This window comes from Symphodus melops (assembly GCF_947650265.1).
Source record: "Symphodus melops genome assembly, chromosome: 1".
Taxonomy (NCBI): Eukaryota; Metazoa; Chordata; class Actinopteri; order Labriformes; family Labridae; genus Symphodus; species Symphodus melops.
Window position 1 is genome coordinate 24,763,486 of NC_136691.1, and position 17,153 is coordinate 24,780,638.

Genomic DNA, 17,153 nt, shown 5'->3' on the forward strand with positions numbered 1-17,153 from the left:
CTATCTATCTATCTATCTATCTATTCCATGTATACTTTGTTTTCCCTCTTCGCCAGACAAAAGGTGGCCTGTGATTAGGATGAAGTCCTGTGGCCGGACCAAGTATGGAGACATGATGCGGTGGCTTAGTCATGCACTTCTCATTTGTATACACTCAAAAAACTGATTCAAGCCCTTCTTAGATGTGACACACTTAAGTATTGTTGAATTTATTAAAAAAATATCGAGTTTTAAAATATAGACATATATATTTAGTCAGTGAAACATAAACTTTCTCATAATTGATCCTATGGGATTGATTTGATGTTGATCAACGCAAAATAAATGAGTTCAGAACTTGGAGCCGCCCTTTGCGCATGTGCACAATCTTCGCGGGCATAACTCATTAGCATAACGTCTTTCGGCTGGATTGGACCGCATCAACAGGAATCGGGAAACCTGCAGCAGGTTGGAGCTCGGTCTTTGGTAAGTATTAATTTTTTTTATAACTGGAGTACTGTAGACTGTACCGCTGGTGTATTCAGTGCTATATACCACAATTCGTGCAATGTTTGTGGGGGGCGAACTTTACTTTAAAAGTCCGACTTTGCATGCTAGCTTGTTAACTTCCACCATTGCCGCTAGCTTAATAGTCCACACGTGAACACGGCAGTCGGAAAACTGCAAGATGATTGTGAGGTGAACTTTTTATATAACATAAGTCAGGCCGGGGTGAACGTGAGGACCAGCGTGAGCGGGTAAGATTATTGAAACGACAGTCGGAGATAAATGCATGCAATGTCTGCCCATGTAGTTTTACTTTATTCAATGTATGTGCTTCCACTGGGTCCGCTGCGTTGCCAGCTCCGGCATTCCGGAGACTGCCTGTATGTGTGTTTGAATGTGTTTATAAGGATTATATAGGCTGTGTCCCATTCCAGAGGTTGCAGCCTTCGGAGGGTGTGGCCTTCGCGGTCCACGAAGGCCACGCCCTCCGTGGACCGCGAAGGCTGATCCACGCAGTCTCCGAAATGAGACGGTCTGGTCTTCCTACTTGCGTTACTAACTGTTCGGTCTCCTAGCAACCCTGACAGCGTCAGTTTCTGACAGATCAATATGTTGGTTTGTTTCATGGTGGAGAAGTCCCAGCAGCGTGAGAATAAGGCTGAGAGTCCGGCTGTCCAGCTATGGTCCAGCACAGGGACAGCCTGGGTTTGTTTTTTTCTTTGAATAAAATTTAATGTAAATACCCCAATATAATAAATATAGAATATTAGCGATAGATTTTTAAATAATAGAAATAGACTTTACCTTTTTGTGTTAAATAAATCAAAGTTTAGTTTAACTTCATTTCTGCTGGTTGTTTTTATTATAGCTATGCTAGTTCATGTTGATAATCTCCACAATAGACAGGAATTATTACAACCTTGCTTCACAGTGGTGAAGCAAGGTTGTAATAATTCTCTTCATACTGTTACCATTAGGTTATCATTTTTCGTAATTCCATTTCCCTATAGTGCCAGGCTAACTGTATACAGTATGGAAGCTATGAGGACTGGAAGAAGAGAAAACTCAGATGCTTCCAACCTGCTCTTGTATTTCTGATATTCTTACCTTGTTTTCCTGAGGCAAAGTACGAGCAGCGACTCCTTGATACTTATTCATCACTGGAACTGAAGCTTTATGTCACATCCTTTTATTGATCATTTTAAATATTGAAACAAGTCTGCTTATTGTCTGCTCTCTAAGTTAGGTAGCTGGCAGTACAGTAAATAGTGTGCAATCTAAATATTTTCTTGGAGGATTAAAGCAGTGTGTGACAGCGAGGAAGCTCAGATTATTTTCTTGTGATTTAGTTTGCACCTGTAGTGAATCATGCTGCATTTCTCCAAATGAGTTAATCAATGAATTACAAGTTATCAATTCAATTCTTTTCTTGTTCAATCACTTTCATGCATTCATAGTCCAGATAAAATTAAAACATAGATTAAAATAATATTAAACATAGCAAACATAACAATTATGTAACAAAATAAATCATTTCTATTTGAATTTTTTATTTATATAGTTTTTCTATTAAACATTGCAGCAGGGAGAACTTCTTCTCCATCAGCTCCTCGCTCTCCTGCGTCCTCGTCTCTGCTGCCTCCTACTGAAACCTCAAGTCCTCTTTGATTGGGTCCATCAGCTGCCTTTCGAAGTCCCTCTCTTTTCTCCTGCCTGGCTCTCCTCTCTTTCTCTCCTGACCTCTCCTCCTCCTGGTCCCCCGTCTCGCTGGGCCCTGGTCTGTCCTCAGGGATGGAGGCGATAAGGACAGGGGTTGAGGTGGACTGCCTCTTTTCCAACACCTCATCCATGAGGACAAACCAGGGCCAAACTCGCACCTTCTCCTGATCCTGGACACTTGCAGATTAAATTAATCATGACAGTTGACAACAACAGCAACAGAAATGTTAGCAAAAGTCAGTTTATTCATTCGTGTGAATATAACTTATACACATTCACAAGTGAATGCACAGATGACATGTATTTCTTTTTAAGGTTGTCCCTTTTTTTTTGGCCCTGGACAGACAGACAGACAGACTGACTGGACACACTTCCAGCCCGTTGACTCCAGAATAGTTCCTGTTACAGAGAAAACACTAGAAAAGGGAAAGCAGGTTTACACCAGGGTGAACAATAACACACAGGCCTCAAAAATGATCTATTTGGATGCCCTATTTTGGATTTAAAAGACAGAAAGTTAGTTTGCATCCATTATATTATCCATATTATTGTGGGCTTTACATGGGATGAGAACTAATTATAGCCTTAAGTACAAGATGGTTAAATGGTGATAATATGGTTGTTTTCCTTAATGTTACCTCCAAGCTAAGCTGGCTGTGTTCTTCACTCCTGTGAACAGATGATCATGTTTCCCCTGCAGCTGGACCATCTAAGCAGTTTGCTGCCTAAAATCAAAACTTGTTTAAGAAATGTGACGTTAAATTATGCTTTACTCTGTTTGGCTGCTGGAGTCATATCAAACCGTCGAAATGCTTTTAACTTGATCATTTGTGTACGTAGCAATGTCTGTTAACTCCACTAAAAACAAAGTAAAGTAAGAAAAAAACTAACGTTAACTCAACAAACATCAGGTCGAGTTGTAACTTTAGCCTAACTTATCGCTAACTTTACAGCATTAACTTTACAGCTCCCGCATCGTCAGTGAGCAGGAATCAACAAACAGTCGCCTTCCTCTTTAAACATGGATATCTTTAACTATTTAAATGAAATAAAATCAAATACTTGCATTTAATAGTGAAATTCAGATCAGCTCCGCAGGTCGGGCTTGAGGATGCCATTGTTTACATTAATGTTGAACGTCCCTTGCGCGCAATGCATCTTGGGAAGGGAAGGCTGCAAAGGATCCAACCGTTGAAGCCTCCAAAATCGGGGAAAGGAAGGCTGCATTTCTCGGCTGCATTCGAAGGAGCCGCTGAATTGGGACAGCACTTGTCGCGCCGGTGTGACGTAATCGGTCTTAGAATGCAGCCCACGAAGGCTGCAACCTCTGGAATGGGACACAGCCATAGTGTTTTATACCTCATACAGAGTATTATCTTGCGCTATCGCGAGTGACTCTGTTTTATTATCGCGAGAATTCGTTTGTCTCAGCACTCCAGACCGGCTGTGCTCTCCGTGATGCAGAGGGAGACTGCAGCTGGCTGTTGAGGACGGTCAAAGATGCACGGAGCCTTGACGGACAGGAGCGGACACGCAATGTACACAGATCTGGTTGAAGTTCAGGCACCAGATCCTGTTGGAGAGAGGGACTTCGAAAGGCAGCTGATGGACCCAATCAAAGAGGACTTGAGGTTTCAGTAGGAGGCAGCAGAGACGAGGACGCAGGAGAGCGAGGAGCTGATGAAGAAGTTCTCCCTGCTGCAATGTTTAATAGAAAAACTATATAAATAAAAAATTCAAATAGAAATGATTTATTTTGTTACATAATTGTTATGTTGCCCTGTTTTGTTGAACTCCATCATCTCCGCCGGTCTCTGCCTCTTTTACACCCTCTCTCCTTCAGTAAAGCTGTCGATTAAGCAGTAAATGTAGATTCTAAGTTATAGATGGTCAGTGAATGCATGCAGGAAGGTTAATATTGTTCCTGTGTTTATTTTAATAAAATGGCAGAATTTAAAATAATCTCATGTCTTGAACTTGATTATTGAAACTTAATTGTTTGTCAAATAATGGGTAGCCTATTCAAATGTTCAAATGTTATCTTGTTTTATTGGTCAGAGCTTTAATTCAATTTCAACTTGTCTGCATTTCTGGGTATTCTGGTACTTGCACTCACAACTTAATGTTATCATCTTTTGCAGATTGATCATTTTTTTCAAGCTTCATGTGGCAGCCTCCTAATGTTAAGCGTTACCAAGCTCCTTGTGGCAGCCTCTTAGTGATTGTAAGTAATAGGTTATGTGTTTAATGCTGGTACAAGCTGATCTCTATCATTGTCATCCTTTTGATGTGATGTTATATATGCTAATTCTCTTTATTCTCTATTTCAGGACTATGAATGTGGCAGTGTAAAGAATGCAGTTTGGAACTATCTAGCAGGTATTTGTTGTGGCAGCATTTTAGGCAGACTCACGGGCATTTAAGGGGCAGTTATCGCTATCCATGTCCATATGCAGATTGCCCATGCAGGTTTTAGTACATGGAGTAAGCTACTAAATCATACATACATACAAAGTTCATGGTAAACAGCAAACTCCCAAAACAGCAGAAGTAGCTACATTCAAGTGTCATGAACAGAGGCCCATGATTGAGGAATTCAAATACCGATGGCCTGCCCTGTTCCAGCAGAGTGAAGTAAGTTAACTTGTAACTTGTATTGATATTTAACTGTAAGAAAATGCCAAATTTTTCTAAAGATTTTTAAAAGTATATTTTTCAGATTAATGAGGAGTTCTTGCGGATCACTACAAAGCCACTGAAGTCAAAGTTTATGTCACAACTGGACCACTTTTCACTCAAGCTGATGCAGATCTTCAAAAGCAAAGGAGGAGTGAAGGGGCAACAAATCAAAGACGTTCTGGCAAAAATAGATTTGGTAAGTAGAAATAGTCGAACCGTTTTATTTATTTATGTGTGTGTGTGTGTGTATGTTAGTTTATCTTGTTTTTTCACACCCTCTAGTCAACTTGCCCTCCTCCCTATGCCACTGTTGCACCAATATTTAGCCAAATTCTGTTTTGATTTTTCACCCCTGCTTTAGTGTGACGACATTGACACCAGGAGGGAGTGCATCCTGAGAAGCCTTGTTATCTACCTCAATGAAGATCCAGACACTTTCTTCAAGGAATATCTGGTAAGTCAATAGTTCGTCTTACACAGTAGCATGAAATAGTGTTACAGATTCATATTTACATATATTGTGGTCCTTTGAGCTCAACACACTACAACTTTTTGGCATTTTGTAAACAATGTGGCTCTTTGAATTTTTATTTTTGTTTGAAATCACTGGTAGGTGCAAGAAAAGACAGAGTCAGAGTCTCCTAAGCTGGTAGTGGCAAATGGTCGGAGGCCCTGTGGAGTAAAATAGCTATTTCTGTCCCACAGGTCCATCTCTATAGGGATGTGGTTGCCTAAAGGATCATTTTGCAGCAATTGCATTATGTTCATGGCTGCTTGCTGAAGTTATTTACTGGCCCAATGTCAAACATATTATTTTATATGTATATATATATATATATATATGCGTATATATATATGTGTGTGTGTGTATATATATATATATATATGCGTATATATGTATATATGTATATGTTAACTTTCCAATCACGTTTAACTCATGATACATACATGATTGATTTGACAAGCAATGAGGACTTAAAAAAAAAAAAGCAAATTCATATATAACACATTACAGATGCATGCCACAAAACAGTTGATTTTCTGTTAGTGGTGTTCAGCATTTTATCAAATACAAGCGTTATGTTTTTGTGTTGTTGTTCAGGCCTCCGCCACTGAGGATGCAGAAAGGGACATTGCCCTCACGGTCATGGGGATATACATAATCTGCGGAGATGGCGAGAGGCAGCCAGAGGATGTGGAAGTTGTTATTGAAGGCATCAAAGTCCTGAGCAACGTGGACAGCGTCATCATGGGGGTCATAATGATGTTTGGGCTCATTTATGCCCTGGATCTAAGCTTTCCAGACAACCTCAAATACACATTTGAGTTTTTCCAGAAGATCCTAATGAACCTGGATGGGCACAAGCTGAACACAAAGATACAGCAGCTGAAAATCAAGTTGTTTGCATGAGAGGTGAACACTTGTTGGCAAAGTTCATCATCGGATCTTTATTTTTGGTTGTATTGTTTTTGCCTTTTCACCCCATATAAAGATAATCTATGACCTACAACATTTTGGACTTGAGAATTGGACTCAGAATTGACTTAAGTTACAGGGAAGAAGAGGCTGTTTATTGAACTGCTGGAAGTACACGATCAACACGATATGCAGTCATGGGGAGTGGAGAGAGATTACGGGGGTTTAGACTGGATGAACAGTTTGCTCACTTTACCTCCACATTTTATCGCTGAGTGTGACTACCCTCCACACTTCTCGCATCCATTGTCTCCTCCATCACTCATCTCAGGATAAATGGATTGAGTTTGTTTCAAGATTTTGGAATTTTTAATTTTTAATTTTTTTTATGAATAGCTAGTACTGTTCTCATGTTTTGTTTTTACTGGCTTACATTCAAAGGACATTTTCTACTAGCATCCCATTAATATCAGATTCCTGGTCTGCGAATGTTAATTTTCTTATTTATTTTTGTTTGTTGCCAATTTGATCCATGGGAATTTAGTTTTTGCCTTGTTTTCTTTTCTTTAACTCTAGTACATTAAGGCTAATGGCTACATTAGCACACTTAAGCAGGAATTCAGATGTGTTTTTGCAGTTTCCTTTGTGGTGCTTGGTGTTTTTACACCACTTTAAGCTATTTTGGAGAACCATTTCTTGTAAAGTATGCCTTGAGTTATTTAAGAAAAGGTAAAACTGTTTCTTGGTGTTTTATAACTAAGACTGAGTTCTCTGCTTTGTATCAAGTAAATTTGACATCTTATACAAAACTAAGTTCGTGGTCTGTGTTGGTATGCAAATCTGACATCTTGGTCTTTATGTAAAATTGACTTGATATTTTGTTTTCACTCAAAATCAACATTTTGGTTTGTGTTTTGCAAGTAAATTTGACATCTTGTGGTGTTACATTCAAGATTGTTGAATTAAGGATTATTCTACATTAAAAATACCAACCAGGTTTTGTCTGATGTGTTTTTATGGGATCAACAGGGATTTTTAGCTTGCTCAATTTTGAGTTGGGCACATATAAATCAATTTAGCTTAGTAACCAAAATAATTTCATTTTAGCTGTATTTGTTAAAAATTAGTCTGACAAATGTAAATCAATTTTGCTTAGTTACTGCAATAATTTCATTTTGGCTTTATTTTCTAAAAATTAGTTGGACTAACTCATTTTTATTGTATTGTGAGAATGTACTACTTTTGAGTTGGGGCAACATATATATGTTGGATGGAAATCCTGCCCTCAATTTAATTGAGTTCATCCAATGAGTTATTTCTTTGAGTGTATTTTTGTACTTTATTTTTACATAGGCTTACATAGGTATACTGCTAAAGTGCTAAATGCACAGGTTTTTTGTTTTGCAAAATGCATAGCCTACAGTGAACAATAAACATGTATTTCTCCAGCTTCATGTCCTGAGCATTGTGTTTTCTATTGTTCTATATGTAGTGTTTAGTGACTGCTCAGTAGTGTTTTTAATTGTGACTGAATGGGCACACAATTTGACAACAAAGTTCAGTTTTGAGCACAGATTGAACTATTATAAGATGAACGTTTGGTTTTGCAAAAGGAGTCTGAGATTTTTTGAATGTAGTTTGGAAACTGGGTTTTGTGTTCACAGTTTTGAGAAATGGAGCGCAACCTTTGAGAAATATGTGTCAGCAATCGGGAAAAACTCTAATGAAGATTAATTCGTGACACTAAATAATAGATTCCTTTCACTGATTGAGCCAAAAGAATCGATCCCGAGAACGAGCCGAACTTCTCTTTGCTTTAGCGCTGCGGGGGGAGGAGCCTGCTGCTCCTGACGTCACTGCTCCCACTCAGAGGACGTCCATCCCGGGACAGCCAGAGCCCAGGCTTTAATAACAGCACACCGTTATTTACACGGTTCAGGTCTCTAATCCAGGACTTATCGGGTCCCCGTGTCTCTGGCCTCGCGGGTTTCTGTCCCGTCCTCCTCTCGAGCTGTCTTTGTCTCTGCTTAGAGCCTCAAATCCTCCTGAGACAGCATGTGGAGCCGGAGCGACGGCGAGGACGCCTCCGACTCTAATAAAGCAGGTAAGAAGGGAAGCTTAGGTAAACCTCGTGAAATAAACCACGGGACCATTTAAAGGCCAGCTGCAGACAGCTAGCACGTAACGGATCGGATGTGAGACTGTGCTATTACGCTAGCCTACGTCATCACGTCCCGTTAAAAGCCAATCATTTATACATAACTCTAGAAAAGGGCTCTCAGGAAGTTGTAATCAAGGAAAAACTGACGTTTTTATCCCGTGTAATGATGCTGCCTTCACGTGCGCTCAGAAACATTGTATTATTATTGATAACTAATAGGCTCATGATTGGCCCTCTGAAGTTTACATGACATGTGGATGATACCTGAGTGATCGAAGTGGAGATAGAAAGGAACAGTGTCAATGATTGGAACACACACAGTTTGCTTACAAGACTCATTTTAGCATTAAAGCTAAGACAATAATTAGCTAATTATACGTGGTGATTCTCAAGTCTGATGGGGCCCTCGGCCTCAGCTAGGGGCCCTTACTACCAGTGTCCCCATGTTTACTCCTTTTGTTTCCCCTGTTTGATTTGTCCTTGGTGCACACACAGACTTCCTGACATTTCACTGGCTAACTGGACTTTTCAGAATGCTTAGCAGGGCCACACCTAAGAGAGGTTTCCTACTGTTGTTGCAACATTTCTGCAATGTGTGCACTGCCCAAACTCAGGGGCCCCTACTCATCTGGGGCCCCAAGCAGTTGCCTGACTTGCCTGTTTTCAAGCAGCGCCTCTGCTAATTATAATGTTAAGTAATCTTACCAACAAAAAAAACCTGTGAACTACATACCTGACGTTTTGGAGAATGAATAAACATCCTTGTTTGCTGGTTTATTCTGATTGTTGTTTTCAGGATTCAGCAGCAGCAGCTCTTCAGGATGGGTCCTCAGCCATGAGACAGGCTGGCACAAAGACCCCCCCGGTCCTTGGAAAGCTGCACGGGGGGGACGCAGACACAGCACGGTGTCTGACAGTGGAGACACAGGGATCGGCACCTACTGCTCTGACAGCATGGAGGGTATGAAGTGAACAATCTTCAGAGTTACTAACACAGGCGTTACATGGCTGAGGCAGCATGAGAGCACAGTGCTGTGTGTGTGTGTGTGTGTGTGTGTGTGTGCACGTCTGACTGTGTGTGCATGTGGAGCTTCTGCTGTGCCAGGCTCTCTAATAATCATAAGAATATTTATAGCTTGGATTTATAGAGCGCCTTTCAAGAAACCCAAGGTCGCTTCATAATAGTAATAAAAGTTCGTGTGTGTGTGTGTGTGGGGGGGGGGGGGGGGGGGGGGGGTAGGAGACAACAAGAGAGAATTAAAACACAGACAAAATAAAAGCAGAAGAGGTGAAGGGCCCTCGCACCCTGTGCATGTCAGGCTGTGTTGGGAGCAGCAGAGGTGGGGCCAAGGAGCAGATTTATGTCGTAGCACTGGTCAGTTGAAATTGGCCCCATGGTGAAGATCAAATCCTCCTTTCCAGTTCAGGCTGGAACTGTCTCGACAGCTGTGAAATCTGGAGCAAAGAGAACATCTTACAAGGGAGGTAGTACTCACTCCTTACAGTAGGGGGCGCTATGGTTAGAGTTATGGCTATCATGACTCTACCACTATCTTCAGTCACTCAAAATACTGCTTCCTGTTTGATGGCGAATGATGCGTCCGTTTGGCGACAGCGTTTGAGATTGAATGTGTTGTCTGGCCAGGGTCTTAGGATGATCCACACCACCTCTGAAGAAGATACAAATAACCATGTAACTATGGTTAGTGCTAATTCAGAAGCAGTGACTTCCTGTTGTCAACAGGTGGCGCTGTGACTAATCAAAAACAGAAATCATCGACGTGTTCAGTCCTGGTTCCATGCATCAGAAATGTCATTCTGAGAAGATAATGTTACACCGTTACAGAAACTTTTTGGCACAGGTCAGTGCTGTTGGACGAGTTGCCATGGAAACAAGATGATTGTGTTTCAAATGAGCGTGTAAAGTGGAGGTTGAGTGTGTTTGTCTTTTGTTTTGACGAGTGATGTGATTGGTCACTTTGTCTCTTCTTCCCACAGATGACTCCAGCTCCAGCACCACACCGTTGTCCTTCCAGCCGCTGTCCCACACTCACTTCGGCCCAGATGAAGATGGCGTCCCCACTGTCCACGTACTGCCGTCCCCCTCCTCAGCGTCCCCTGGGAGCTCGGGTCTCTGGAGCAGCTCGTGTCAGCCGCTCACACCTCTGAGTGCGCAGAGCTGCCTGGACATGAAGCAGCAGAGACCGATCCGAAAGTGGTCGTCTCTCACCAAGCTGTCGTCGGGCGGCGATAAGAGCTCCACCTGGACACCAGGGGACTCGCACAACCCCGACTCACGGGGCTCCCTGGACAGAGGCGTGCTCTACGGGTACAGAAAGGAACCCCGAGCTCCAAACCCTGATCTTTATCTCCCTTTGTCTTCCTCCTCTCTCGGTCGGACCTTGTTGCTACGCTCGCCAGGCGCTGCTCCCGGATACCGCTACCTCCACAGCAGCAAGTCCACTGGTCTGGAAACAGAGCACTCCGTCTCTTCTGCTCTGTCCTCACCGGCTAAACACAGCAGCCTGGACATGAGCTACAGCGCCTTACCTGAGGCTAAAGTGTCCCGGGGAGGAGGACAGATGTTCGCTCTCAGCTTACCCACGCAGGGAGACTCACTGCTGGCTCAGCAGAGCGACAGGAGCTCCCCGATTCAGCCGGCAGTGCGCACGCAGATGTGGCTGAACGAGCAGATGGAGTACAGGCCCAGAGCAGAGGGCGGAGCTGGAGACAGCCTGTCGCCATGGCAGCAGGAGCCAGGGCTCAACCAGGTGAGAGGAGAGTAAGGAGGTCAAGAAAAGAGAGGATGGAGCCGAGAAAGATAGAAAATGAGAGAAAAGAAAGTGAAGATGAAGAAGGTCAAAGGCAGAGGACGCTGACAGTGGATGGATTTCTGTGTTGTGACTTCACCTGGAACAACTTGTCACTGACTGAAGTGTGTTTGTTTTCAGACGCAGAGTGCTCTTCCTGTCACCACTCTGGTGAAGCTGAAAGAGGGACTGCTGAGACAGAGAGAGCTGGAGATCGACAGGTACACACACACACACACACACACACACACATGGATGGATGAATAGATGGATAGATGGATGGATGAATAGATGGATGGATGGATGAATAGATGGATGGTTGGATGAATAGATGGTTGGATGAATAGATGGATGGATGAATAGATGGATAAATGAATAGATGGTTGGATGAATAGATGGATAAATGAATAGATGGTTGGATGAATAGATGGTTGGATGAATAGATGGTTGGATGGATGAATAGATGGATGGATGGATGAATAGATGGATGGATGGATGAATAGATGGATGGATGAATAGATGGTTGGATGAATAGATGGTTGGATGGATGAATAGATGGATGGATGGATGAATAGATGGATGGATGGATGAATAGATGGTTGGATGAATAGATGGTTGGATGGATGAATAGATGGATGGATGGATGAATAGATGGATGGATGAATAGATGGATGGATGGATGAATAGATGGATGGATGAATAGATGGATGGATGGATGAATAGATGGATGGATGAATAGATGGATGGATGAATAGATGGATGGATGAATAGATGGATGGATGGATGGATGGATGAATAGATGGATGGATGAATAGATGGATGGATGAATAGATGGATGGATGGATGGATGGATGGATGCATGGATGGATGGATGAATAGATGGATGGATGAATAGATGGATGGATGGATGGATGGATGGATGAATAGATGGATGGATGGATGGATGGATGAATAGATGGATGGATGAATAGATGGATGGATGAATAGATGGATGGATGGATGGATGGATGGATGAATAGATGGATGGATGGATGGATGGATGGATGAATAGATGGATGGATGAATAGATGGATGGATGGATGGATGAATAGATGGATGGATGAATAGATGGATGGATGAATAGCAGTTTGATAAAAGTTTGTGACGATAAGTGTCAAGAGGTTAAGACACTGCCATACAAGAAGTACAGACTGATTTGGCTAAACAGCAGGATGTGAACAAATGTGAGATCTGCAGTTTGACACTACCAGTCTCCCTCACCTACTGTTTCCCACAATGCACCTGGCCAGGTCAGGGTTCAAAACAATGACAGAAATTGCCATCGTAACCGGGGAGGTGGAGAGAGGAAAGGATGATGATGGTGTGTGTGTGTGTGTTTCAGACAGAAGCAGCAGATCCTGCAGATCCACGCCCGGATCAGAGAAAACGAGCTCAGAGTGCAGCAGGTCCTGCACAGCCAGAGAGGCTGGTTCGAGCACACACACATCCTGAGTGCGAAGGTAACACATCCACACACTTTATCTCCTGCATGTTTGATTTGAAAGAAGTCACAGAACAGGTCCTGCTTGTCCAATAGGAACCCTTGTTGAAAGCAGCATGTCAGCAGCCCTCTGATAGGCTGTGCTGTGATGAAGAGCTCGGCAGGAAGCTGGCTGTGGCCGAACTTGAAGTCCTGCATTTAAATGAGTTCTTCAAACAAGTGTCACAGAAATACGACGAGGACATCAGAAAGCTGGAGGAGAAGGTACCAACACACCGACAACTCTACTGACCTCTGTTTGCTTTGTCTGCTTCTCTAAATCCTTCTGTGGCCAAAACTGTGTGGCACATTTCAACATTTGAACTGATGATTGTGGTTGTTGCACAGGTAAAGACGAGAGATCGTTACATCAGCAGCCTGAAGAAGAAGTGTCAGAGAGAGAGCGAGCAGAACCAGGAGAAACAGCAGCGCATAGAGACTCTGGAGAAATACCTGTCTGACCTGCCCACACTGCACGAGGTGCAGGGACAGGCTGAAAAGGTACACACACACACACACACACACACACACACACACACACACACATCAAAGGGTCTGCATCCTGAGGCCTGGCATTATTAAAGGGGACATTTTATGAAAAATGGAGTTTGGCAGTGTTTATGAGCACATATGAGGTAACGTGAGTCCACTGGCACACACACACACACGTGGTGTGTAAAAGTCTTCCAGCATAGAAAAACGCTCCATTTCAAATGTTCTCATCTGGTTACGTCACCAGATGAAAAGTAGCCTCCCCTCTGCCGGTAACTCGCCCCATGGACTCCACTGACTCCGCCCCCAACCTGATGAAAACTTTGGTGAAAGTGCTCCATTGTTTTTTGTGGCGAGCGGAGGAGTGATGGCTCGGTTGTAGGTTGCACAGACCAGCATGTGGCTTTGCTTTGAACTCCAGCTATTAAAGAAACAAGAAGAACGTGGCTGGATGTCATTTTTAATGTCCTCTCGTGTAGCTGGACAATACTTGTTAGAGTGAGCCAAGCACCTCAGCCCGACTGTTTCCATAACGTCAGCAGAACAGGACTGGCCACCAAACTCCAGCTGAAGGACGGCTCACTCCCACATCAACAGAGGGAGGACATGTAAGCAGGGACAAATATCAGGCTGTTGTCTACAGTGCTTCCATGTAGCCAGTGTTAACAATGTGAAACCTCTTACATTATTATATGCATGAGCAGTATACCAGTCTACAAGTCTGACGGATTACAGACGGATTATGAAAGCAAATGTAAGGATGACATGAAGTTGATAAGTTGGCATTGAGAAAGGCCTCCCTGCAGTCTTGGCTGACGTTCTACATCACACTCAGGGTCATCCTGATGCGGCTGCACCGCTGTGTTCTCTCTTTTCATGGGACACGCTGATGCCATGGAAGCTCAAGATCACCCTGAGTGAAAGCAAGCGCTAACCTCCTGCAGTTCTTCAAGTGTCCACTAGAGGTCGTCTGCAGACAGTCACATACACACCCATTCAAAAAGCCTGTTTTGACAGCAGACATGTTTGAAGCTGGGGGGGGGGGGGGTCCACGGGGGTGTCATATTTACGCTCTGTGTGTGGGTGTGTGCGCTCAGCAGGAACAGGTGCAGCAGAAGGCCAAACACCTGGAGAAGACCATGAGTCGGCTGGAGAGCAGCCTGCAGGAGGGCTGTGCTCTGCTGGAGGAGAAGGAGCTGAAGATGGAGCTGCAGGCCAGGAGAGAGACGGAGCTGATAGCGTCTGTGCACAGGTGAGTTATCTGTTTGACACCACAGAAAAGACACCACACGAACAAACAGTGAAGACAGAAGAACACCCCGATTAAAAAAAACAAAGGGGTCAGAGGACTGCAAGACCCCTTTAAGGAGAGACCGGCCCAGTGCCCTTAGGAAGCTACAGAGTCAGACTATCTCTCTCTCTCTCTCCCTCTCTGTCCCTCTCCCTCTCTCTCTCTCCCTCTCTCTCTCTCTCTCTCCCTCTCTCTCTCTCCCTCTCTCTCTCTCTCTCTCTCCCTCTCTCTCTCTCTCTCTCTCTCTCAGTCTGCAGCAGAAGGTGCAGCAGTGTTTGGATGACGGTGTCAGGTTACCTGTTCAGGACCTGAAGTGGCTCGAGGTGGAAAACTCTGAACTTCTGGAGCAGCAGGACCACAGCAGCAGGGTAAACACACACACACACAAACTCTCTCTCACACACACACACACACACACTAACACACACACACACTAACATACAATGTGTTCTTCCTTCCAGCTGATCAAACATCAGAAAGAACAGATCGAGAGGCTGACATCCAAACTGACGGTACGACTCTCCCTCTGTTTCAGTAAAGATGAGACCTAGCATCTGGTGCTTTTATTGTGAAATGATGCTGGACCACTTCCTGTGGTGAATTCTGAAAAGGTTTCTTTGTGGGTTTGCTATGTTACCATCTGTTGACTTGGTCTGAGGAGAATGAACAGGTGGAAATCACAGTCACGTGTTTGTGTCTGCAGACCACCAGCAGCAGGCTGCAGAAGAAAAGAGGCGTGTCTCTTCTACAGCAGGCTCCTCCCCCCCAGGTATGTGACACACTCTGAGCCCTCTCTGACTCTGTAACCATGACAACACAGTGTCTTTCCTCACTCACAGTCATGGTGCTGTTTGTGGGATGAATACAGCTTATTGAAATAGAAAGGCCACTCTGCTTAGATCAGACCCATCTGTCCCCGTCCTCGAACAGCAGCCGGCCTGCTGAGATCAAAGCAGTCAGCGTTGTTCATGTTACTGTAACAGTCGTAGATCAATAAAAAAAAGGTCTGTCAGGTTATGTTTGACCTGCTGCATGTCTTTGTTTCCCTGATTAGGAGGAGGAGCAGGAGGAGGAGGAGGGGCCCCCTGCGCCTCCTCTCCCCGCCGCTGAGGCTCCTGAAGTGGGCCGTCTGCTGAAGGAGATGTCTCTGTGTCTGCTCGACCTGCAGACGCTCTGCAGCATCCTGAGCCAGAGAGCTCAGGGGAAGGAGCCCAACCTGAGCCTGCTGCTGGGCATGAAATGTAACGCACACACACACACACACTGTGACACTCTGTGTGTGTGAAGTTCATTATTCCTGATGTTTCTCTGCAGCTCTGAGTGTGTCTGCGGAGGAGAGCGACAGCAGGCGGGCGGAGGAGGAGGAGCTCCGCTTCAAGCTGCTGGAGATCAGCCAACTGAGGAGGGACATCGACGAGCTGAGGAGGAGCATCTCAGAGCGCCACAGCCAGTGTACGCTTTCCCAGAGAGTCACAGTGACACCCGGAGACTCCCAGGACCCTCCTGCTGCTGGAGTCTGACCCTGTCTGTTCCACCGGCTTGTAGGCAGCAGACTAACCACCTGCTTTATCAACAAGAACAGCATGTGAACTCTCTGTGCAGGAATAAATGAACTCACTCACTTTGACTCTTTCTGCATGCTTCACCGTGTCTGCCACTTTAAATGCTTAAGGTTACCGTGGCAACCAGAACAAAGGGAGAAGGAAATCCAGCATGAGCCCCTCTGTATCTCTGATGATGGACCTTTATGAACGTGCAGCAAGCTTACATTCTTTGACACTATTAATATATATGAATTATATTTTTTTACATATGAGACTTTTTATATTTGTCATCCTAAATAACTGTACAGTGGCGAACAGTTCACTCAACACTGAAATACTCCACATAACACTAACATATAAAATATTTGTACTTTGTCAGTTTGAGGGTTTCATTCATGAAACACTTCTGTGTCTCATGAATTCATTTTGTGAAGCTTTCTTTGTTTTGTAAAAGTGTTATGATTCATTCATTATTTATGCAGGTGTTTAATAAAGAGACATCACACCAGTCTTTGGGCCTTTTTCAAACCAACCCCTAAACACTCCCCCTCCGTGACGGAGTGCACTCCGTCAGAAGTCACACTCAGCTGAATGAAGTCCCCTCCATCCAGGTGGAGGGTAGAAATACAGCAGCAGGCTTTGGGACAAACTTCACTCTCTCAGGTGGAAACAGGAAGTGTGTGTTACCATGGTTACTCAGCGGCATCCTGGGGGAACGGCTTATTATTAATGTAGGTAATGCATTCTGTAAAAGTCTTTATGTAGATTCTTTTTCTCTAGTAAATGTATATTAGTGTAGACTAAAGGCAAAACGATCAGATGGAGCCCACATTCTTTATTATAATTTATAATTTAATGTTAATTTATTATAATATCAAAGAACAGGTTGTCTTAAATGAAAGCAGACAAGGAGACTGTAAATGAACATCACAGCTGCAAGACGTTTATTTTTTTGTAGCCGAAATTAAGTTTTACAAAGAAATCAAAAGTAAAACAATGATAAATAAATAAGAGTGCGAAGTTGTCTACAACATA

At 43.6% G+C, this 17,153-nt stretch overlaps 2 protein-coding genes across 4 annotated transcripts; both read left to right on the plus strand.

Moving 5' to 3' along the window:
- Positions 1-163: 163 nt before the first annotated feature.
- On the plus strand, positions 164-7,298 carry LOC306821356 (uncharacterized protein). 3 transcript variants are annotated; one of them, XM_079339739.1, is made up of 6 exons: positions 164-465; positions 4,347-4,429; positions 4,536-4,584; positions 4,958-5,080; positions 5,246-5,338; positions 5,987-7,298. In XM_079339739.1, exons 4-6 carry the CDS (start codon positions 4,976-4,978, stop codon positions 6,293-6,295), a joined length of 507 nt encoding a protein of 168 aa, XP_079195865.1. In that variant the 5' UTR covers positions 164-465; positions 4,347-4,429; positions 4,536-4,584; positions 4,958-4,975; the 3' UTR covers positions 6,296-7,298. The 3 variants fall into 3 exon arrangements, 2 of the variants coding, with proteins under 2 accessions (XP_079195865.1, XP_079195866.1); XM_079339740.1 differs by having other exon boundaries at positions 165-465; positions 5,006-5,080; XR_013778780.1 differs by lacking the exon at positions 5,987-7,298 and adding an exon at positions 5,590-5,709 and having other exon boundaries at positions 171-465; positions 5,006-5,080.
- A 622-nt stretch (positions 7,299-7,920) lies between these two features.
- cep85l (centrosomal protein 85L) lies at positions 7,921-16,626 on the plus strand. Its single transcript, XM_079339374.1, has 13 exons — positions 7,921-8,405; positions 9,259-9,423; positions 10,461-11,233; positions 11,414-11,493; positions 12,654-12,771; positions 12,849-13,016; positions 13,140-13,292; positions 14,381-14,535; positions 14,825-14,942; positions 15,036-15,086; positions 15,278-15,343; positions 15,629-15,815; positions 15,889-16,626. Exons 1-13 carry the CDS (start codon positions 8,357-8,359, stop codon positions 16,092-16,094), a joined length of 2,289 nt encoding a protein of 762 aa, XP_079195500.1. The 5' UTR covers positions 7,921-8,356; the 3' UTR covers positions 16,095-16,626.
- Positions 16,627-17,153: the final 527 nt, after the last annotated feature.